Source organism: Psittacula echo (assembly GCF_963264785.1).
Source record: "Psittacula echo genome assembly, chromosome: Z".
Taxonomy (NCBI): Eukaryota; Metazoa; Chordata; class Aves; order Psittaciformes; family Psittacidae; genus Psittacula; species Psittacula echo.
The window spans coordinates 86,876,920-86,900,111 of NC_137742.1; the positions used below are offsets into that span (position 1 = coordinate 86,876,920).

The 23,192-nt window shown below is 38.5% G+C and overlaps 1 protein-coding gene across 1 annotated transcript in view; it reads left to right on the forward strand.

The window, feature by feature from the left end:
• Positions 1 to 12,977: 12,977 nt before the first annotated feature.
• ESRP2 (epithelial splicing regulatory protein 2) overlaps positions 12,978 to 23,192 on the forward strand; it is a 43,800-nt gene continuing 33,585 nt past the window's right edge. The window contains exons 1-2 of the mRNA XM_080636601.1: positions 12,978 to 13,512; positions 14,410 to 14,538. Coding sequence (XP_080492727.1) covers positions 13,378 to 13,512; positions 14,410 to 14,538 — 264 coding nt within the window. The 5' untranslated portion in view covers positions 12,978 to 13,377. The remainder of the gene's footprint in view (positions 13,513 to 14,409; positions 14,539 to 23,192) is intronic.

The window sequence follows — 23,192 nt, forward strand, 5'->3', positions numbered from 1 at the left end:
ATGAAGGGCTGCACAAGGAACAACAGTTGCATAGATATAGCAACTTCAGACTGAGGGTGCTTCATGAAACATGAAGGCATTTCTGGGAGGCCTGGAGGAATGGTATCATAAGGGAGCATGTCTCTCCCAGGCAGTCATTCTAGAAAAGGGTCCTATATAATGCTGGTAGAAATGTGAGTCACATTCAAATCTAACGTAAAAATATTAAGTGTATAATGGCATTATGGCAGGTGTGAATTTCACCCTATTAAGGCTGGTTTTTCTTTAAAGTGTCACTTCATTTCATTTGGAGTGAGGGAGAGACAGTAATAACTATATGTCATGAACGACATGTGAAATATGCATTCAATTTATACTTGTAAACTATTGTGAGAAACCTGTGATCTCTACAGACATTTGAGCATTCCGTGTTGCTATATGCTCAGCTAATATCTGCATTTTCAGATACGTGAGAGAAAGTATAGAGAAATATGAAGTAATGGAAGAGGAAGCCAGAAATGCTTAAAGGGAACAGATAAAGTGCCAGCCTTCAACCTACACTTAAAAACTTTGATGGAGCAGAAAGGTGACGAATGAAAATATGGGATCATGCATTTCAGTGAGCTTGCTATCCAAACATTAATGTTACCTTGGTTGAAATAAGATGTATTTTGATCTAGGAAATAGATTAGGAAACTGAACTGTCGTATTTTTATTATTTAAAATTAGATATTGAGGCCATGGAAGTGGTTCAAACCCTGTGTCTCGTTATCCTCTAAAAGGCCTAAGAAATGAAACAAATAAATTTTCCTTTGTGTATACACAATGCTATTGAAATTACTCAAGGACAATGGATCAGATAGACTCCTGACTGCTTCACCCACATACTGAAGTTTTTATTTCACATTAAAAATGAAGGGAGCAAATTTGGCTTTATAAGTTTGAGAGCATTCCAATAAACGTCCTTTGCCTCTGTTTCTCAATCATTGCACAAACCATCATGCTCATTGCCAAGCCCAGTTCCCTGTTGAAATGTGACGAATGTTTTTTGTCATCTAGTCCTGATTGTATTCAAGACAAATGAAGACTGAAGAGCAAATTTTATATTAAATAGCAGCACTTGACAACAAATACTTGTTGCCAAAGAAGCAGGAACTGTGGACTTGAAGAACTGCTTGCTTAATTATCTCTGTTCCTGAAACAGACTTAACACTTCTTGTCAGTGGTCATACAATTATTTTTTTTTCAGCTGAGACTGTATAATCCTTTCTACATAACCCATGCATTGCCAGTCCCTTTTCTTTTAAGAAAAGGATGTTTTCCTTTCTACGTGGGAGAAAAAGCAAGTCTGTCTTATGCAACACATTGTCCATATAACAATGAAGAAGTTACTCTGTGACTCTGTGTGTATCTAGTGGTTTTGTAAATCCCTTTGAGCCTAGTATGAACAAAGGTAACTAATCCCAGTAAAAAGATATTGCTTCATATGAAGTCTTTGCAGACCTGTGGAATACATTCCTCCACCGTGGTTGCCCAGGCTGTTTGCACACTGGGGCTTTGGTTGCTACTATAGATAAACTGTTCAAATAAATGAAACTAGCTCTTGTTTAACATCCAGTATATCTACTTCATTATGTATATGCTCACAACCTCCTTTTCCCTCTCTCAGTATATGGTGACTATTACGGATACTGTTGTTCTTTTGGAGTAATGCAGATACATCCTCAAATGCATTGTCTGTCTCTTCTCTTCTACTGTTTTTAGACTTGTGCGACCAGATCATAACTCTTGAAGTATGAGTCCTTTCCCATCGCATTTGAGCCTACATCATAATCATGTGTACTTCAGGTTTCATTCTCAGAAAAGCATAAATAACAATGAAGAAAATTATTCCCAGTTTTTACTTTCCTGTAGCTGTCTGCCTGTAAATATTTTCCTCTTTAAATAAATCCTGAAGGAAACATGCAAGTTGATTTTCTGTCCTTTCTTTTAATGGTTGTGATTACAAAATATTTTCATGTCCATGAGCTGGAGGATTCTGGTTAAGTTCTCACAGAACACGATTATGCACACCTACTCTACCTTATTACTGTGCTAGCAACTGTATCTTATTAATGACCATTACTGTCCATCCAAGCCTTAGAAACTACTATAATTTGTAACATGTCACAAAAATTCCAAGGAATACTTTAGTGGTAACCTGAAGTTCTGTTTGTAGTATGCAGTGACAATAAAACAAAAGATAGCTTTATATCCTGAATCAGGAGGAAGAGTAATGGAGGAAGTCTGTGAAACTACAGGAATGATTCATCAGTAAGAAGCTTTCTAATATGAATGTTCTGTATGCCTTAGGCATTTTTAGGCAGCTTAAGTTTCAGCAGAGAGTTCTGTGCTTTGATAATTTTTAAATATTACTAAATGTGTGTGTTTAAAAATTGATTCTTTAAGTATACTATGGGTAAAAAAAAAAACAACTAAAACAGCAATGAACAAAATAAACAAAAAAACCAGTCACAGATTTATATAAACACTGAGCATCAACAGGACTGACAAATATTTTTATATAATAATTTAAATTACAGATGAACCAGAAAAAAAGGATGGAATTGATCTGGCAATTATACCAAGCTGCTGCCTCAGAGCGCTGAGAGGGTTGTTTACTACAATGAACCCCTATCCCGTTTGCTGCAACTGCCACTCAGCATACCATTACTCTAATACAGCATATGTAGCAGCCCAGAGGGATTTGAGAGGAACCCACCAATTCATTTGCTTCTAGTCACAAAGCTGCCACCAATGGAAGAGCTGGATTCCAACTGATGAAAGGGTAAGAAACATATTATCAGTATTCTAAGCATCAAATACTTTAAAAAAAAAAAAAAAGAAAATAAAAATGCATCTTGAGGTAAACACTTGTCCCAGACCTTGTGTGAACTATTTAATTAGAGCATGAAAACAGGTGACATGCACTGGCTTTGCCAGCCAGCCAAGTTCTTAAGATGTAGCTGTTCATGCTTTTTTACCTCCAATTATCTCTGTGGAGAACAGGAGACTGCTATTAAGGCTGCACTGTGCAGGAAGTGCTAAGTATGTTCATAAAGGTGTGGCTTAGCTCCCTAGCAGTTCTGTGGTAACAGGGGTGTAATAAACTAACCTTAAGTAAAACAAACAGGCTTTGTGGAAATCAAAAGTTGAGTCTGCAAGCTGTTCACATCTCTGATTAAAGCAGCTAATCTTTGATTGAAGGTGGTAGGATCCACCTTGTTTCCCTACACCCAACAGGTTCACAAGGGTTGGATAGATTAAGCCTTGTGCTTTCAATGCCAATGCAAATGAATGTTTTTAAAGTAATTTTTGCAAAATGTATTGTGAGAATAAAAGATTAAATATATATGTTATTTTATCACAAACATAATGTTAAGTAAGAGGAAAAGCCTGGTATCATATATTAAAAATCTCATCACCTTGTACAGAATGTTCATCTTACACTGAGGGGTACAGAGCAGAACCCATAATACTGAAGAAAAGTCTCTACGCTTTGTTATTGAGACTTTTTGCCTTGTCTTCCCCAAGGGAAATTATGTGCTCCTGCCAAAAGTTGACCAACACAAGTTCAACTATTACACAATGCAAAACAAATTGCTAGTACTTTCATCTGGCTGGCTAGAATTGAATTTGTAGAACAGTATTCCCTTCTTCAGGAATCTACATGGTAAAAGCACTTTTTTCTTACTGTAGCTACACCCTCAGACAGGGATACCTGCATATATGGAAAATAGTCCAGAGATCTGAAGAAACAAGAAGACCCAATCTTCACAGTCTTACCACTTAGGTTTGTAAAAGTAGGTGTAAAACACTACCCAATATGACTCACCTGTTACAGTGATAGCCACCCTGATTGCTGTAGTGACAGCTGGAGGTGTTCAGTAGTAACTGGCCATAGAAAAGCTTGATGTGCCCTAAAGCCATGCATTCATGATACAGCAGCAGTACCCTTCTTGTTTTCCCATTCCCATGAGTCACTGTCTTGGTTTTCCAGGATAACTGTTTGTGGGACCAAGCTCTGAACCAAATGAGAAAATGGATCCGTCTTAAGGAACACTATCAAAACGAGGTGATGTGGTGTTCTGTTTGGTTTTAACTGAATCAGATCCAAATTTTCCGAAACTGGATCATTACTTCAAAGCTCATTCACAATGTAGCCCCACAAACAATAGCACTGAAGTATCAGAGGGGACAATCATAGAATATTTTGGCTTTAAAGGGACCTTCAAAGGACAATGAGCAGAGGGTGGGATGAGCATGAGTAGCTGAGGTTGGATGAACAAGCTATGCCTGAAATTTATATTTATGTCAAAAATACTTGATTGTGAAACCTGCAACTCAAGAACACAGTTTGTCATATGTGACAGGCCCAACCAACTCCTTACTATTCCCATTTCATCACTGGGGGTATGTTTGTTTATAGTGCATACTATGATTTAATCTACGTGAAAAAAATAATGAAGGGATAGATTGGACTTCACTGCCTCCCTGCTCACACAAAGAAAGCACTAGAGAATGGAAAGGAGTGGTTGAAAGCTAAAGTTATGTCCTAGACACCTGCTTCACCCCAAGCATTATCAGTACATTTGCTCTAGTCACTGTGTAGCTGCTCCCAGGATGTGCTAGGCAACTTTCTCTTGTGGTGTATGCCCCAAGGCTCTTTTTCTTTTCCTGACCAGCATATACTTCAGTGTAAAAAAGACAAAATTTTAATGTATATTAACTGTGTCACACTCTGACTGAAATAATTACTTTAGAAAACCAATAAATGACTGAACACAAGGTGACATTTCCTGTCAAACAAGGGTGTGCCGTATTAGCAGAGGGTTGTGGAAAGGAGGTGCGGTAGTACTGGCACTTGTAAAACAGCTCTGTCATGGTACGTTATCACAAGTCCAACTTACCGGGAAGGGAAAAGGCAGAACTCATTGTACCTGCTTGCCATGTGCTTAGTTATTATCTGTGTTTATAAGGTGGCTATTAAGTAATAAAATGCACTGAATTGCATCATACAGCATCTCAAGTTTAAAATTTCTGCAGAATGCCAAAGGGAAGAATCTAGGTAAAGCTCTCCTTTTTTTGTGTGTGTGTGCTATTTTTATTTTTTTCTTGAATACATTTGCAGGCTGTGCAATGTGTTTCTTTGAGAATGTTTCTTCTCAGGAATTCAGATCACTCTCTAGGATCAGCCAGGTGTATAAGTAAGGACACTACTTCTATCCTCCACTGTATATTCAACAGCATATAAAACCATCATCAGGCCAAAGGAGGAAGGATATTTGCTCAACCAGACCAAGAGGTTAACGTGAAGAGAGGATTTGTTGAATAGAAACAAGGAAATTTATTAGAGTGAGAATCTGATGACTCTACTGTCTTAACTGTAACTATGTATAATACAGTTTGGTGTAAACTAGAGTATTCCATGCAAGCAATTGTATATAGAGGTGCTGTAAAAAAAATGAGGTCTCTTTCCAAAACCTGTAGTTATCAAGTTAGAAATTATAGAGTAGAAAATAAACTCATCTAATCTTCCTAGAAATTGACATATTAATTCTGCTAGAGTCTGATAGTCAGACAAGACTTCTTCAAGACCATGTACTTTCAAAGTAAAGGTGGTAAAAACAAAAATGTTATGTCACAGGCCTGATCCTTTGGGGAAATTTTTCCATCCTTGTAATTGGATAGAATAGAGCACAGAGGATATTTGAGATTCCCTGGCAGATACTATGGATGTAATAATTGGTGGTAGAATGAACTGCAGCAAAATAATCAAGATGAAAGAAAAAGAAACCATTGAATGATAGGTCTCCCTTAATGTCTATTTTGGATGCACAGAATTGCATCCATCAGTTTATTATACAAAATATTTCAATTAAATGTTTTTAAAGCCTAAGTACTGCAACAGGTTGTTAAGTTTTGCCTAAGTTTTGCATTTACATTTTACTTCTGTTCATACTGTGGTGAGAAAATTATGTGTGTTAGCATATCTGTGTGTGGAATAAGTTTAATTAAATTATAATGAAGGAACAGGTTAAATATCAGAGTAGCTAAATCAAATGGGAAAGAAGTATTATAGGAACACACCCTCTTTTTTTATCAGGGTTTTCAAGTCAGCTGGGAGCTTGTGGTACAATCTAAATAAAAAGCAAGAACTTAATAATTACTGCCAAAATACTCTCATGAGGCCAGTATCAGCCAGATGTCAGTAAAGCTTGAGAAAATATAACTTGCATAAATTTCTCATTAATTATGTAGTTTGTACAGTTATTTTTCATGGAGCAATTTGGACTTCTAGTACACAGTCTCTGTATTCACTCAATGATCAGTTCTTTCATCACTGCAATATTGCAGAATTATCTGCTCTCAGTGAGTGAGTGCAGAGTATAGCATGCAGACTTTTTGATGCATGTAGTGACATTTACATTTCTTATGTTGCCTAATTGTTTTTTATGTTTGCATGTAAGGTGACTTGGGTTGGATATCTAAAGTTTCAGGTGGCTTTTGCTGTCTCACTTTGAAAGATCAGTGATTTTGTGTTTCAGTGAACTTCTGAGAACTTTCTAGATCTAAGGTGTGAATGCATTTATGTGTGGGAATATGGTGGGCAGAATATCATCAATTCGTTGAAGGAGTGACTACAAAAATTGTTCTGCAAAAAGTTAAAAGGCTACTGGGTTTCATTTCCTGTCTTGCTGTTCCAGTGGCTGGAAGTCTCTGAGTTGGTCTGTTAAATGCAAAGTATATGAAGTATAAAATGGCCCAAACTAAATGCTTCATATTGACTTCAGATCATCCCCATTTTCTGTTATGAGGAGTTAAACAATTGATCTTTTTACAAGAGGATATAAGGTTTATCATTTTGAATTGCAAGCATGCAAAGTGATTTAGATTTTATTGTTATATATGAATAAGATTATTCTATTAGTAGTGAGTGAAAGCTAGCATTTTGGCTTTTAGGTATTGCAGTGAATTGTGTTATCAGTCAGTGTATTTACTCTTTTCACCAAAGCATGGTGGTGGTAGCAAGGATGGTTTTAGTGGTTTGAGGGGGAAAGGAGGAGGTGGTCCCTTAGCTGATGCAACAAATTACTTATTATATTAAATCTCATCACTAAAAAGCAATTTTTTTACTGTTGGATATGCAGTCACACTGACAGACTTGCGAACTTCTATATCCTTTCAATGGGCAAAGAGAGAATGGGTGAGTAATGGAAGTGTTATAATCTAAGGCTGAACATCAATTTGCTTAAAAACCTGCCACAGAAGTAATATTTCCTACTGAATTTCCATTTTCATAGTATATCTGAGACTAGTAAAAAATGCCCAGTTACGGTGGAAGTTTATTTAGGCAGATTCTAGTGACAATAAAACTTCACACAAAGTGAATTTTCTATCACGGGTAAGGTAGATTGAAAGGTTCAGGAAGTACTTGCATATTCATCTCATTAGGTAAGAGAAATCATATCACATGGCTTGTCTAACTTACCACAGCTTAAAGGTCCTGTCTCAACTAGTTGCAGTGAGTTATTTAAAAATTTAGCAGTGAGATCAGATTGGCCACTAGGAGAAAATTTCTCATCAGCAAGATAGTGTAGCGCTGGAGCAGGTTAGGCATAGAGGTTTTCACCACATTGCTAAGCAAAGCATTACCTGGTTCAATCTAGTGTTGGCTGCAGTCCAGCTGTGGTCTCAATGTTGGACAAGGGGGCTTCCAGAGGTCCTCACCAGCTAACAGTTCAATGATTCTAATTCCAGAAAACTATTTAGGAAATTAATTGAAGGAAAGCATTATTTCCAATGAAGGAAAAATCTAAATTCAGTATGTGTTTGTTGTAAACTGTTAACTGCAAATCTGCAGTAATATTGATGAAAGACACTACTATGCATGCATGTTTTATTTGGCCATATATTTGACAGAAAAGTAAAGCCATAGATCAAAAGCTTGATACCTATAATCTAGATAAATTTGCCTAAATTTGCCTGAACAGCATACACCTATACTTCAGTGGGAGTGTGTGTAGGATTAACACACTGGACTGGTTGTCATTCCGTAAAGGAGAGAACCTATGTAAAATAATAGGTAAAGTAATTTCATTTTTATTTGTCTTGCCTAGTCACCAATTTTATGTTTTAGTTTATCTTTCAGTCAATAGAAATTGAATTCCAACTGATAGGGGATTCTAAGAGAATGCTTTCAGTGTGGTTTGATGGGGCTAGAGTCTGCATGGGAACGATCCATAAGAAACCACCATTCTGAAGTGCTTTTGCATATTGCAGAGCTTTTGTGAATATCCCACTGGAAATTATTTCAAGACTTTTATATTGCATCATAATCATGACAGACCTACCTGGCAGACCAAACAAATCAGATCTCTCCAGACTTCTAGACAGCAATCAAAGAACACTGTTAAGCAGTTGTTCCCATGCCCTTTCCCACTCATTTGGTGTTAAAGGATGCCAGAAAATGTTTACGTATGAGTTTATGTTTGAGTTACAAAAGCTCCTCCTTCAGAAAACATTTCTACAGTTACTTAAAATCCCACCTGGAAGCCAAGAACTGAATGGGTATGAAATCTAAATGTCTTTTCACATTTACTTACGGATCAGTTACATAGAATCATAGAATGATTTGAGTTGGAAAGGACCTTAAAATCATTTAGTTCCAACTCCCTGCCATGGACAGGGATGCCTCACACTAGACCATGCTGCTCAAGAGTCTGTCCATCCTGGCCTTGAAAACTGCTAGGGATAGTGCATTTACCACTTGTTTGGGCAGTCTGTTCAGTGCCTTACCACACCCACAGTAATGAACTTCTTCCTTATATCTAACCTGAATTTCCTCTGTTCAAGTTTAAATCCATTACCCCTTGTCCTGTCACTACAGTCCCTCATAAGGAGTCCCTCTCCAGCATCCTTATAAGCCCCCTTCAGATACTGGAAGGCTGCTCTGAGGTCTCCACGCAGACTTCTCTTCTCCAGGATGAACAGCCCCAACTTTCTCAGCCTATCTTCATACAGGAGGTGCTCCAGCCCCTGATCATCCTTGTGGCCCTTCTCTGGACTTGTTCCAACAGTTCCATGTCCTTCTTATGTTGAGAACACCAGAAATGCACACAGTGCTCCAAGCAGGGTCTTACAAAAGCAGAGTAGAGGGGCAGGATCACCTCCTTTGACCTGCTGGTCGTTCTCTTTTTGGTGCAGCCCAGGATATGGTTGACTTTCTGGGCTGCGAGCACACACTGAAAGCTGGCTCATGTTCATTTTCTCATCAATCAACACCCCCAAGTCCTTCCCCACAGGGCTGCTCTGAATCACTTCACCCAAACTGTAGCTGTGTCTTTTACTTCTTGTGCCAGTGCAGTTTGGAGGTGCTAAGGCACACACAGAATTTACTAGTATCCTTATGGTGCATATAGAACCCAAGGCTCCATACATACTTAATGTAACAGCTGTTTCTCAGAACCACAGAATAATTTCAGCTGGAGAGACTTCTGGAAGTCATTTGATCTAACTTCCCTGCCTCACCAACATGGCCAATTTTGAAGTTAGACTCAACTTCAAAGTTAGTTCACTTTTCTCAGGGCATTTCAAACCGTTTTACAAGGGTAAACATCATCATAATTGTCTTCCTTTTGACTGATGAGTAAAATATACATAAGGAAGATAAGTAGCTTTTCAGTATCATACAAGTTTGGAACAGAGGATTGACTTTTAGCTTCTCAGAAAGGTAATTGAAGTATTGCTGTATCTGAATGTGGTCAGCATAATTACTCCAGATCTCATGTCTCCAAGTTTCATACTCCCTTTATAAGGCTATAGCAAAAGGGCTTCAGTGATCGCAATTTTTAATAACAACATAGTAAAGGTAAAAAGAGGAGTAGTTTTTTCTTTCTTCTTTTTTTTTTTTTTTTTTTTTGTCTAGATCCATTAAACTGTATAGTGTGTATAGTGAGAGTAAATTTGTCAATACAGATTTGTCCATTGCAAAGACAATGCATTTAATAAACATCTTCAGTGTTCTCATATGGCCTAACTGTAAACCCATTCTATTTTCCACTTTTGCTTGTTTGACTAAAGAGAAACAAACAAAATCATCACAGTTCAGAACTTGCATAACAATAAACATCCGTCTTTAAAACTTTTATTCTCCACTTAGTTGCATTTACGAGATGCTATCCTTGTATGGATCCTACAAACAAGAACCTATAAATATGCCTGCCAGGATTAAAGCTAAAGGAGAGCAGTAACTCTTCATCAAGATGTTGGTTACAAATTAACTTTGCTAATGGCCAGTGTACAAAGGCTTGTCCCACATGGTGTTTCAGGAAGTGGATCAATTTTGTTGTTGTTCTGTGGAGACATGAGATGTCATTCATTTAACTTTTTTAGATCAATAACATTGCAGAGACTGGTATAATTAAGGGTTGTATGCAGAGAGACAGAGGGTTGTGATAGAAGGTGAACCAGTTGCATAATCTGATATTGAAAATGCCTGAAATCTTAGGAAGGCCAGCGTTTATTTGAATTTTTTAAAAAACATTTTAGAATATTTTTGAAGTCCATTTAGCTAGAACAGTTTAAACAACTTAGTAACAGTAGAACTATATGAGTCAAGATAGTCTAAGAGTAGAAACCAGATTGTTTTTATAGAGAGTGATACTAGGTTTTATTAGCTGAGCTAGTATAATTGTGAAAAGCAGACGAGCATTTGGGCTCACTAGCCTCTGTGATTCAAGGAAGTTTTCAAGGGTCTTTGGCATTGATATGAATAGGTCTACTTTAATTTGATATGTTATAAGTGATTTACACTACTTTTTTCTTTCACATTAAATTCTAAAAGCCAATTACATATGCATTGGCATTCTCTGTGCCAATCCACTGAAGCCTGTAAGCCTATATTTGAAGCTGGGCAAGAATATATTATGTGTGTGATCTTCTCTAGAAATGTGCTAATTATAACCCCATTTTGTATGAAGTGGTTACATATTAGGGTTATGAAATGGCAGATAAATTGTAGCAGACTTCTTTTCTGTGAACATAGCTAGATGTAAAATATGTACATTTACGTGTATAGATACTGCCTCTCCCCAAACATCCCCATATATATGTGTATTCAGGAGAAGAGGGAATACACTGAGACAAGAGCAGCAGTTCTCACACTTGAAGTCAGTGTATTTTTATGGTTCTTATTACAGATTTAAGGGCTCAAAATTATCCCATACACAATGAACAGGCTGTAACCACCATATCCAAAGGACATAGCCAAACAAAAAAAAACATGAATGGATTTTTATTCTGCCAAGGACTTCTAGACTTGTATTGACAGAGGAAAATACAGTTGCTGAGTAAATTCAGCAATGCCAGAAAATATACTACTGAAAACATTTTCAGCATGCAATTATGTGTATGTTACCCATTAAAGTTTTCATCTCTGAGTGTCTGGGAATGTCCCCTTTCTGTAATAATGATCTATCTTCAGGACTGCTTTTCAGGCAGTTGAATGTGTGAGCAGCAAAGACAACAGCTGAGAGGCATTTCACAATTACCTTGTAATGTTCAGTGAGATACACATGCCCTGCACGGTTTTCTGCATAGCCTATGCAGATATATACGTGCAATACATGAATTCTAAGACAGCATCCTTGAACTGCAGTTTATTTTCATTGAAATAAATGGAAATAGTCTTGGTGATGGTGTTAGCATGTGAATTGGTGTTTGCTGAATGAGATCCACAATAACTGCTAAAATTAACCAATTACAGAATTAGCATGTTTAAAGAAGAGGAGAAAATGTGCTGTTAATATTTAAGCCCATCAGATATTCAGTTAAATGTCCAGCTCTGCATTCTTCTGTGATAGACATCAGCAGTGAAATAGCAGCAAGATTTTTCATTCAGTGAAAACTGTATTTCAATACCACACTAATACTGGAGTACAAACTGAAGATGTAATTAAGCAAAAGAAAAATCATGACTAATCTAACTTGCAGCATTTGACAATCATTAGTAACTTAGCAGTGGTGGCAACAGGAAAAGTAGTACACATGGTCAGAACAGCTTAGATGCTCTTTGATTTTCATTTCTGATTTAAAGTAAATGTGAGTTTGACAGTGTCTACAAAAATGGTCTCAGCCCCTTTGATGTTCCAAATATTAGTGCTGCTCCCATCGAGCAGAAATGCTTAGAGGAGTATTTTCCTAGTAGCTAAACTAGATGGTGTTTTCCCATTGTAGAGTCTTACCTGTGAAATAGAAGAGAAGTAGAGAGAAACTGTGGACCTTGGACTGCAGTTAATGTCCAGGAGACAGCTTCTTACTGAACAGTTAGTAGAAAATACAGGGCTTGCATTTCTGTTTTGCAAGACATCCTAGATATATATCCTTTCTCCAAAACGAAAATTGTGTTATTAAGATCCACCTTTGTAAACCAGGTGCCGTACAGAGCGTAAAGCACAAAGTACTTTCTGCCTGCGTAGCCCTTAAACGTCCCCCTGTACTCCGGCGCTGTTATTGCACAGTCACCACCAGCACTAAGAACGACCGCTCACCAGCAGGTGAACGCTGTTGAAAGCGAAGTTGTAGAGGGTGTTTTAGCAACTGTTGGAGTATATTCTTCACATTGCCAAAAGAAGGGTCCCGGTGTGAGTGCACAGACACCCCCTGTCCCCTCACAGGCGAGCACCGGAGAGCGCATGGTCAGCGGCGGAGCCGGGCGGGACCCCACAGGACCGAATACAGGTAGAGGCACTTCCTGCAGGCAAGATGAAAGGGAGGGGAAGGGAGTTTTCCTTTGATCTCCCTCAAAACCCAATCAGGCCAGCTCAGCTGGGCGCTGATTCTCTGTCTGTCCCTCCTACACCTTTCTCAAAGGCCCAATGGCCTCGGCCCCCTGGGAGATTGACTAGAGTCACGTGGTCTGCACCGCGGGCAGGTAACTTGGACGAGGGGAAGGGAATGGGGAAAAAAAAAAGAAAACTGCTCCAGCCCAGGCTGGATTTCTGCCATGATGTCAGGAGGGAAACAACCCACAGCGTGGTAATTTCACCTCCTAATCAGCTCCGGGAAGGAGATCACCGGGAACAGGTAGAAATGGGAGCTTTCTCCGTTGTTGTTGACTCCCAACATCTTAACCAGCTCTTTCCTTTCGATATTGTGACTCCGCGTTTGCTCCTTTCTCCTTTGATTATTTAGCGGTAGGGGGTGAGCCTTGTGGGATTTTTTTGTTCTTGTTTGTTCGCGTGTCGTTTTTTGTTTTCTTTTTCTTTGTCTTTTTTTTTTTTTTTCTTCCTCCCTTTTTTTTTTTTTTTTTTTTTTTTTGACCTCTGCTTTTGATTGTAGTTGTTTCCCCCTGTGGTCATGACGGCTTCGCACAGTGACTCTTTGGTGGTGTTGTTTGGGGCAACCGCTGGTGCATATGGGGCTAAACTGGGTTCGGATGAGAGGGAGCTAATTCTGTTGGTGTGGCAAGTTGTGGACCTACACAGCAAGAAGGTATGGCTTCGACCCCCCGGGCCGAGGGCGCGTTCCCCGGGCCGAGGGCGGGCAGGCGCCCGGCCACTCGCCGCCTCCCCGGAGCCGGTTCTTCATCTCTGAAAGCACTGAGGGGAGGGAACAGGGGGAGAGGGACCCGACCCCGGGGTCACTCCCTTGAGAAGCGCCTTTTGTCTTTCCTTTCAAAGGGAAAAAACCTAACTTTTTAAGAAAGCTTAGCCGCTTCTATCCCAACCCCGTCCCCTGTAAAACGTCTGTAGCTTCAAATCTGAAGATGGCTACGGGGTTTTGAAGGTTTGAAACATAAAGCTGCCTCCGTGAGCTCCATGTGAGCATGCTTTCCCGGAGCTGGCTCAGGGTAACCGTTGGACCCTCTGCGGCCTACTTTGGGAGACTGGGATTTTTCCCAACCGCTGTTTGGATAAGCTTTAAGAGAAGACTGACCCCCTTTAATTTTTAAGCTAATCTGAAAATATGCTAATATTTTTCTTTATGGAAGACCTACCATAAACAATAATAAACAATGCCCCTAGAGATGAAGGGCATTGCTAAAACAAACACAGCTATCAATTTCATTAATAGATTCAGGAAGCTGCCTTAATGTTATGTGATTTTTCCTTTGCAGTTAATAACTCTTGTAAAAATCGGTGCTAACTGCAAAAGAGGTTGCATGAAAACCGGCTCCGATTCAGGGAAGTTGAGAGTGTGGCCCTCCTGGTGGGAGGGGAGGAAACCCAGGTGCAAGGTTTCGATCAACAAACGCTTCTCCTCTTTGCGGTTGTTATCGGGATGGTGATAGTGCAACTTGCTGATTTTTCTGCAGCCTCAATGTGTTGTTAAAAAATAGACAATTCGATTGTTCCTCACTGTTGTCCATAATTTCTTAAATGATTTTAGGTAGGGACTCTACACAAATCCCTGGTGAAAGCAGACAATTTGGATTTAAGTGAGCAGTGTCGTGAAGTGAGTGGCTTAACACCAGAGGGATTGGACAAAGCCGAACCACTGGACCGGGTTCTTCAGCAGGTGAGGCCCTGCTCTTGGGAGCAGGGGCTGCTCAGGGTTAAGCCTGGGGATGAGATTCAATTGATTTGGTGAAATTAGTGGACTTTAGTTTGCCTTTCACTTTGAAACCACTGGCAGGATTTGTGCTGATTTTAAAGCCAACCCAGAAGAGACCTTAGCCATTTGAAATGGGAACCCTGTAATTCTGAAACAATTACATACAATACCAGAGTGTTTGAGCTGGTGCACTAGTCCTTGGAAGATCTGGCTTCTGATTATTTCAATAGGTCTACTTTTATTCCAGATTTCTCTTACTCAGACCTTAAAAAGAGTAGGGTGATAAGTGCACTACTTAAGTTAGCAGTGCTAATAAAACTTTCAAAATTCAGTTTGTTTATTTTAATCTACAGGTTCACTGATCTAATATCTATTAAAGACCTTGTCCTTATTTGTTATTCTAAAAGTGAGTTGAAAACTTCAAACTATGCTTTCACAAAACATCAGCTGTATTTGTTGTATCTCACTCATTTCCAGATGAGCATAATTAGTTTAGCGGATTATAAAGCGATTACTGGGGTTTTTTGTTGGATTTTTTTTTTTTTTTTTTTTTCCCCTACAACTTCTGTATTTTGCTCTTTGGCTCATTTAATATTACACTAAGACTGTAATTCTGTAAATTTATTTGATCCTTGCTATTCAAGAGTCCGAAGTTACCTGAAAGATTTTAATGCAAGTAGCATACACCTATGCAGTTCCTGAAAGTTTGCTTGCCTTCACTGTGTGTTCTTTATATGAAATGTACTTGAATGGAAAAATACAATGGTGCATTTTTGTGTAACATATAAAACTGGCTTTCCACACCTTGTCTGAATCATTCATAGGTGTGTTTCGGCAAGAAACTTGCTTAGGCAGTAGAACAGGTTCATGTTGCTGTAACTTCTGGTGACACAGATAACTTGGCAGACTAGGTCCTAACCCTGTTTGATACTGACTAGTTAACACTTCACTTGAGTTAGTATCTTAGAAAATAGAAATGTGAAACTTTTATGTGTCTTAAAATTTGCCAATATGAGCTGCAGATGGCATTTACTGTACCTATGCTAGTTTTGTTAGAGTCCAAGACCAAGAGGTGATTTCTTTTTTCTAAAAAAGCTTCAAAATAACCCCTGAGAAAATGTGCAGCTGCAGGTTTGATCTTGTCCCAGATCTTGAACTAAAGACATCAGCTTAGCCTAGTACACTCTGTTTACCTTTATAACAGACACACTTTAATTATACTCAATACTTTATGAGAGATTGTATCTTATTGCCGTAAATTGCACTGTAGGTGGGTCCGCTTTAGCAAATGAAAGGAAATGCTACCTTTGTGAGTAGGTGGGTAGAGACTCTTGAAAAACATTTTTTTTTTTCCTTTTTTGTTTGGCATATCCATGCAACTAAATAATGATTTTGCAGTTGATTGTTGGATGGCACTTGTGGCCAATTCTGTCATAGGTTTTCTGGAGCACACTTTACCTAAGATCACCTCACTTCCCTTCTTTGTGTCCTGACACCATGGGAGTTAGGAGAAAATTAATTCCTCCTCTCACAATGGTGGCTAAAAGCAGAATTCTATATTCTCTAATAGTAGATCATTTTCTGCACCTTCAAAGATAAGTCCATCAAATACTTTAATTGTGTCACGTATTTTAAGGGTGATTCAGGTATTTGTCAACACATTCTTTTTCCTCAGTTAAATGTTTTGGTTAGCAAAAGCACACCAGGGTGAAGAAGTGGTTATTTGGAAAGAGGGAGTAAAAGGAAGTAAACTTGTACCTTGATTGGAGATAGTGTCATAGAGTATGTGAAATTAGCTTTCCACACCCTGGTTGGATGGTGGTAGAAAATTTGATGATGCAGCTGAAAATTGCTCACTTTAGTGCACATCTCAATCATCTAAATGAAAGTTTCAGTGCCTGCTTCTGGCTTTTGCCTTGGGTGCTCAGTCTGTACACACAGAAGGAAATAAGAATCTCTAAGCATAAATCCATTGTAATTTATATTTGTGCTTCAGAGGTTTCTCCCAGCCTCAGCTGTTCTGTGATTCTGATTCTGAGATTTGTAATTGGTAAACAGTACATCAGCTACTGTGGGTCCAGAGATTTCCACTCACCACAGAAAGCCTCCTTCTCTTACTGTTTAGTTCCCTTTCCAGCAATGATAGAGTCTACCAAAAGTTTGTGAAGTATTTACTCTGCTTGTCACAAGGCACTTAAACAAATGATGCATCATTTCAATTTGATTTCATATCCTTACAGTGTTACATATCGCACAACATACTACCTGAGTTTGTCTTAAGAAATAGTCTAAAATAGAGTTCCCCACTGGTGTATTTTTGCTGAATAATTTTACAAAGTGAAGTTCTGAAGCACGGTGCTCCTGAATAACCAAGCTGTTTGCTGCAGTGGATGCTCTACACATTTTGCTGCAAGTTGTTAAATACTATGCTTGTGCAGGGTAACAAGCATTTAATTCCACAGATGCTAGTGCATTTATGAGATCCAGCTGTGTTTTCTGATAGGTGATGTGCAATGTTCCAATAGCTATGCTTGAGATGGGGAGGGGAGGGAGATCCTGGTAATGTACAAATAGTTACCTGGAGTCGTAAAATATGTGCCCTTTGGAACAGTCTGCTTGATGTATTTAATTCATAATGATATTAATAACTTACCTGTTGTTGGACCAGTAACCTGCAGCTGCTGACTGAGGTATGTTGTTATAGTTGCAGAATGCTACTGAGCAGAAAAATATGAGGTTTTGTGGGTTTTGGTTTTTTTTTTTTTTTTTTTTTTTTTTTAAACAAGGAAAGTGGGTGTTCTCTTATTCAAGTGTGCATCTGGAACTGTCTTGAACCTGTGATGCAAGCCTCTAAATATCAATTACCTACACTGCTTGCTAAAGGGAACAGTTTCTTCCTGCACTGCTAGGACATTCTTGCTAGGTTTAATTGTTCACATCCTCAAATCACAGAGCCGGCTTATTTAGCATATTATATTTTTCTAAATAACTGCTGGAATTTTATGGTTTTCCACTTTCAAGCTTTTAAGGGAGAGAATTATTTTCAGGTTGCTCTTTGAAACCTTGCAGGAGTGGAAGGTTGCTTTTCAAGAGCCAAACCAAAATGAAGTTTGCCTTTCTCTCAGCCCCATTACTTGATCATCAAAAACCTGACATCTTAATATGCTTCTCTGATTCTAGCCATCGGGGTTTTAAGTTGAAGATTGAATACTAATTTGAAAGTGTTGTGGATTTCTTAATCCTTCCCATACAAAAAACCTGGCTGAATCAGCATGATTTGCCTTAAGACATGTTACTTTACTTTTGCAAGGCAATATTTGCATGTCTCCCTGACAAAGGATATGTCTTAAGAAGAGCTGATAATTTTAAAGAGCTGTTTGCAGCGTTTAGCTGTAATTACCACCATACTTTGAACGATATACATAAGAAGGGAGAGGTTCTCATGAGAACTGGGTCTGCTTTTGGACCTGCTGAAAGCATCCACATTTCATCTATGGATTGACATTTAAGTATTAAAAAATTGTTTGAAAGACTATCTGAGTCTTGCTAAACATTCATTGCATTGAGTCAAGTACATCAATGACAGATTCAATTCATATTCTTAAACACAGAAAGACAAAGCTGGGCCATTTTTTTTTCCCCACTCTTCTAAAAAACTATGCACAAATTGAAAATCTTGAGGGGTTGCCACTTCATCAGGTGGTTGCAAATTACCAGTTCTCTGGAGCATGTTTGGATGCCTATTGATCATCCAGTTGAGCTTCAGGCACAATTTATTTTCTCACATATCAACAAATTCAGCAAGAAACAAGCTTGTTAGATTAGCAGTTGGAAACAAATGGAATGTGGGGAGAGGCGGAAGAGCCAGTGAATTCCTCTAACCTGATAAACTGGTTACAGCTTTTTTTCTTTATATATATATATATATGTATATATATATATATATATATTTTTTTTTTTTTAGCGAAACTTGTTCTGCAGCCTCTTCTTCACAAAGCACCAGCTAGAAGTTTTCTTGGCTCACTTGCCAGCTGTCACAAATGCATTTTGGATTAAAGATTTCTTTAATGCACCTCTGAACCTTCAGTCTGCAAAAAAAAAGCCTGAAAATGCAGGATGATCTTTTTTTGTTTGGTTTTGAGTCCTGTGGTTGGTCTTACAACTTCAGATTATTTGGTGACTGCGTCACCTCAGTAAACCTCCTAAAAGAGTCTGTGTTTTGGAATATTTACTGGGTCTGAGCTCAGAAGTTTTGGAGCAGGTGTTTGGCAAACATTTGGCAAGTGTACCGAGCAAGCTGTTCTCTCCACAACAGATACTTAGGGTGTAGTTTCACAAGATTTGGCTTCAGCAGTGAAGCCAGCTTCTTTCTTGCCACTGCACCATACTTTGCCATCTTGTTGTGTCAGTAAAACTCTTTGTGAAGCTGTGCTGTAAACAGGATCACTGAAATAAGCAGGTAGGGTGGGAACTTCTAAGACGCTTTGCTGTCCAAGCTTACATCCCATGAAACTACACCCTTTGGTTGTATTTTCATGATCCAACATGTTTGATGGTGATACCTGCTTAAGGTATTTCTGCCCCCGCATCATTTTCTCGAGCTGCAGTTGAACGAAAACTTTTTAGTGGCACCATTTACTTAGGTAGGTGCTACTACATGGACTTCCCTCAACAATTGTATTCTGCCAATACAAAGGTTTCGGGAGCTGCATATTAAACTGGAGTGGAGCACTGTTCTGAGTGAAATAGAGTTCTGGTCTGGAGTAGTTTGGTCTGAGGTACAGTGTGGAAGATTAGGTAGCTTTTCTGAGGGCACCCATGGCACTGGGTTATGAACAAGCAGTGTCGGTGAAAGGAGAGAATTGTTTTAAGACACGTTGAACAGCAAGCAGTTGATATTGTGAAACTGTGGCCTTGGTTTGGGATCTGCAGTGAGTGGGAAGGATTCCCTGGTAGGTACAAAGTGACCTTCAGGTTGTCAGGGCAGGTCAGTGATAAAATTCTGCTTTTGCAGGAGGACAGAGTGTACTGTTTGCATGTAGCCTTATGCAGGGTTCTTAATATACATTGTCATCTACTAGCTCTTTATTTCCATTGATAAACTTCAATGTGCATTGGCTAATTTGTGTTTGATACCTAATACTGAAATATCCTGTCTTTGCTGTGGGGACATAAGGGTGTGCTAATGCTTCCTGTAGCTACAGGCTATTAGAGTGGATTTTTTTTTCCCTTAGTGAAAATGGATGGCGAACTTTTGTTTCAGAACCCTAGTGGTTATTCTCTTGTTGATGGTATATGTGAAAAATTTTTCCTTTACAAATCCTCTGTGCTACCAGCTCCCACTATGTTATTACTGAAACACTCAAATCTATTCCCTCAAAACCAGAAAATAGTTAATAGCAGAAAGAGTTCATCTGTTTTATGTATATAATATGTATGTATACATGAATATACATATATATACATGTATATACATGAATATACATATGTGAATACATTTATTGTTGGCAGCATTTATATTCTTCTAGCTTCTGTGGAAAAGCAATAACCATAGCTTCTCTGAAGGTTGCAATACTTTCATCTGAATTCCTCAATGGTTCCCTTAAAACTTGCTTTGTTTCTACATTTTAAGTGCACTTCAATTCAAAATGAGCAGAAAATTAGATAAAGGAATTTGTCCAAAGCTGCGTATACTTATCTTTGCAAGCATAAAAATGTGGTAGTCCCAGCTTCCTAGGCTTTCTTCTCTTTAAGCTGGAAGTGCCAATATTCAGTAGAAGTGAATAATTTGGCCCAGTGTTTTGAGAATGAGCCTGAGCAGACTTTCTGTGACAGCAGATGCTGTGACTTTTTCTGATGAAGTTAAACAGTAACATTCAATCTCTTACCACACCTGGGTGGATTAGCATATATAGAAAAATAAACTGTAGAATCACAGAATAGTTTGGGTTGGAAAGGACCTTAAAGCTCATCCAGTTCCACTCCCCCCCCCTCCCCATGGACAGGGATGCCTCACACTAGACCATGTTGCCCAAGGTTCTGTCCAACCTGGCCTTGAACACTGCCAGGGATGGAGCATTTACCGCTTTTTTAGGCAACATACTCAGTGCCTCACCACCCTCACAGGGAAGAACTTCTTCCTTATATCTAATCCAAACTTCCCCTGTTTCAGTTTAAATCCATCACCTCTTTTCCTATCACTACAGTCCCTGATGAAGAGTCCCTCCCCAGCATTCTTGTAGGCCTCCTTCAGACACTGGAAGGCTGCTATGAGGTTCAAGCTTCTCCAGGCTGAACAGCCCCAATTTTCTCAGCCCATCTTCATACAGGAGATGCTCCAGCCCCTGATCATCCTTGAGATGTCCTCTGGACTTGCTGCAGCAGCAATACGTGCTTCTTATGTTGAGGACGCCAGAACTGCACACAGGGCTTCACATGGGGTCTCACAGGAGTAGACAAAGGGATATGACTTTACAATGACTTGTCTGGAATAACTTGGAATACCTATCCTCACTCAGCTATAATGTATCTGAATACTTGAGTTTCTCTTGAAATTGTACTTGTGGTTTTTAAACAAGTAATTGGAAGACAGTAAAACAAGGTATAAGCCCTTTAGTACAGATATTACTGGATTACACGATCCTCAAAGACTGTTGTTTCCCCTAACTTGCTGTAAGTAGCTACTGAAAAAGTCACTCGGAATGTGTTAATGGGAAAATGTCAGTGTCCTCAAAAATGGCTGAGGAATAATAAATGAGGAATGAAGGATTTGTTTTCCACCACTTTGACAATAAATTCAGTGCTTCTATCAGTTCTCACATGTTAACATAGAAGTAGCTTAGAAAACTGTGTGTGGATACTCTGGTTCATCTGCAAGCCTCCACTGTTTCTGTCTTCCTCTGGTAGCATTTTATCTTGTTCTTGTTACAGCTTTTGAAAGGGTTCATAGTTCTTGCATCTGTTTGTTGGTTTACTTGGATTTTAAAAAAAAAACCCAAAACAAACACCCCCCCAAAAAAAAAGGCAACAACAACAACAAAAAAAAAAAAAAAAAACACAGAAAAAAATCAAAGAAACCCCAAACAACCACAAATCCAAAACAACAAACCCCCCTCAGAAAAAAAAAAAAAAAAAAAAAAGAAAAAGAAAAAAAACAAACCCAAGAAAATAAAAAAAAACAACCAACCGAAAATCACCATACTGAGGTTCTGCAGTTGTTTCCGCAAAAGGTCTTGTGTAGCCAAGTGTTGCCAAACAAGAGCAACATCTCTGTCAGCATGTTGCAGCACTTGTTGCTGAGCAGCTAGGCTAAAGACTGATGCACAGGTGTTGGAATAGCTCCTGCCAGCAAAGCAGCGTGGTGACCAAAAAGTAAAAATGCTGATTGGAAAAGATATTTTTCTTTTCTTTTCTTTTCCCTTTTCTTTTCCCTTTTCTTTTCCCTTTTCTTTTCCCTTTTCTTTTCCCTTTTCTTTTCCCTTTTCTTTTCCCTTTTCTTTTCCCTTTTCTTTTCCCTTTTCTTTTCCCTTTTCTTTTCCCTTTTCTTTTCCCTTTTCTTTTCCCTTTTCTTTTCCCTTTTCTTTTCCCTTTTCTTTTCCCTTTTCTTTTCCCTTTTCTTTTCCCTTTTCTTTTCCCTTTTCTTTTCCCTTTTCTTTTCCCTTTTCTTTTCCCTTTTCTTTTCCCTTTTCTTTTCCCTTTTCTTTTCCCTTTTCTTTTCCCTTTTCTTTTCCCTTTTCTTTTCCCTTTTCTTTTCCCTTTTCTTTTCCCTTTTCTTTTCCCTTTTCTTTTCCCTTTTCTTTTCCCTTTTCTTTTCCCTTTTCTTTTCCCTTTTCTTTTCCCTTTTCTTTTCCCTTTTCTTTTCCCTTTTCTTTTCCCTTTTCTTTTCCCTTTTCTTTTCCCTTTTCTTTTCCCTTTTCTTTTCCCTTTTCTTTTCCCTTTTCTTTTCCCTTTTCTTTTCCCTTTTCTTTTCCCTTTCTTTTCCCTTTCTTTTCCCTTTCTTTTCCCTTTTCTTTTCCCTTTCTTTTCCCTTTCTTTTCCCTTTTCTTTTCCCTTTTTCTTTCCCTTTTTCTTTCCCTTTTTCTTTCCCTTTCCCTTTTTCTTTCCCTTTTCTTTTCCCTTTCCCTTTTTCTTTCCCTTTTCCTTTCCCTTTTCTTTTCCCTTTCCCTTTTTCTTTCCCTTTTCTTTTTCTTTTCGTCAGCCCTGTTTTGTAATTTATGTGGTTAAAATTGTAATTTTTATGTCTCAATTAGAGACATAAACAGCAATTTTTCGTCACATTCTTGTCCTTGCCATCTCTTGTCTGCTATGTAAAAGCTTTTTTTTTTTTCTTTATAATAGCTGCTGCTTTGCTTCAAAAGTGCAGAAATATCATGTTGTTTTCCTTCATTTCTGTTAGCTACAACCTTATTTCAGGAAATGAGAGCAATAATGATACCTGAAAGACATCTTTATCTGTGTGTCCTAAGGAGCTACTGAATCGGAAGCCATGTTTGCCCTGTCTGATTAAACATGTGTTGATGTTCTTGAAACTGTTCTCAGCTTACTCCAGTAGACTTTTATACAATAACCTCTATTATTGCTTTGTTTATAAACAGCTGTTTTACTAATCTGTCCCACAT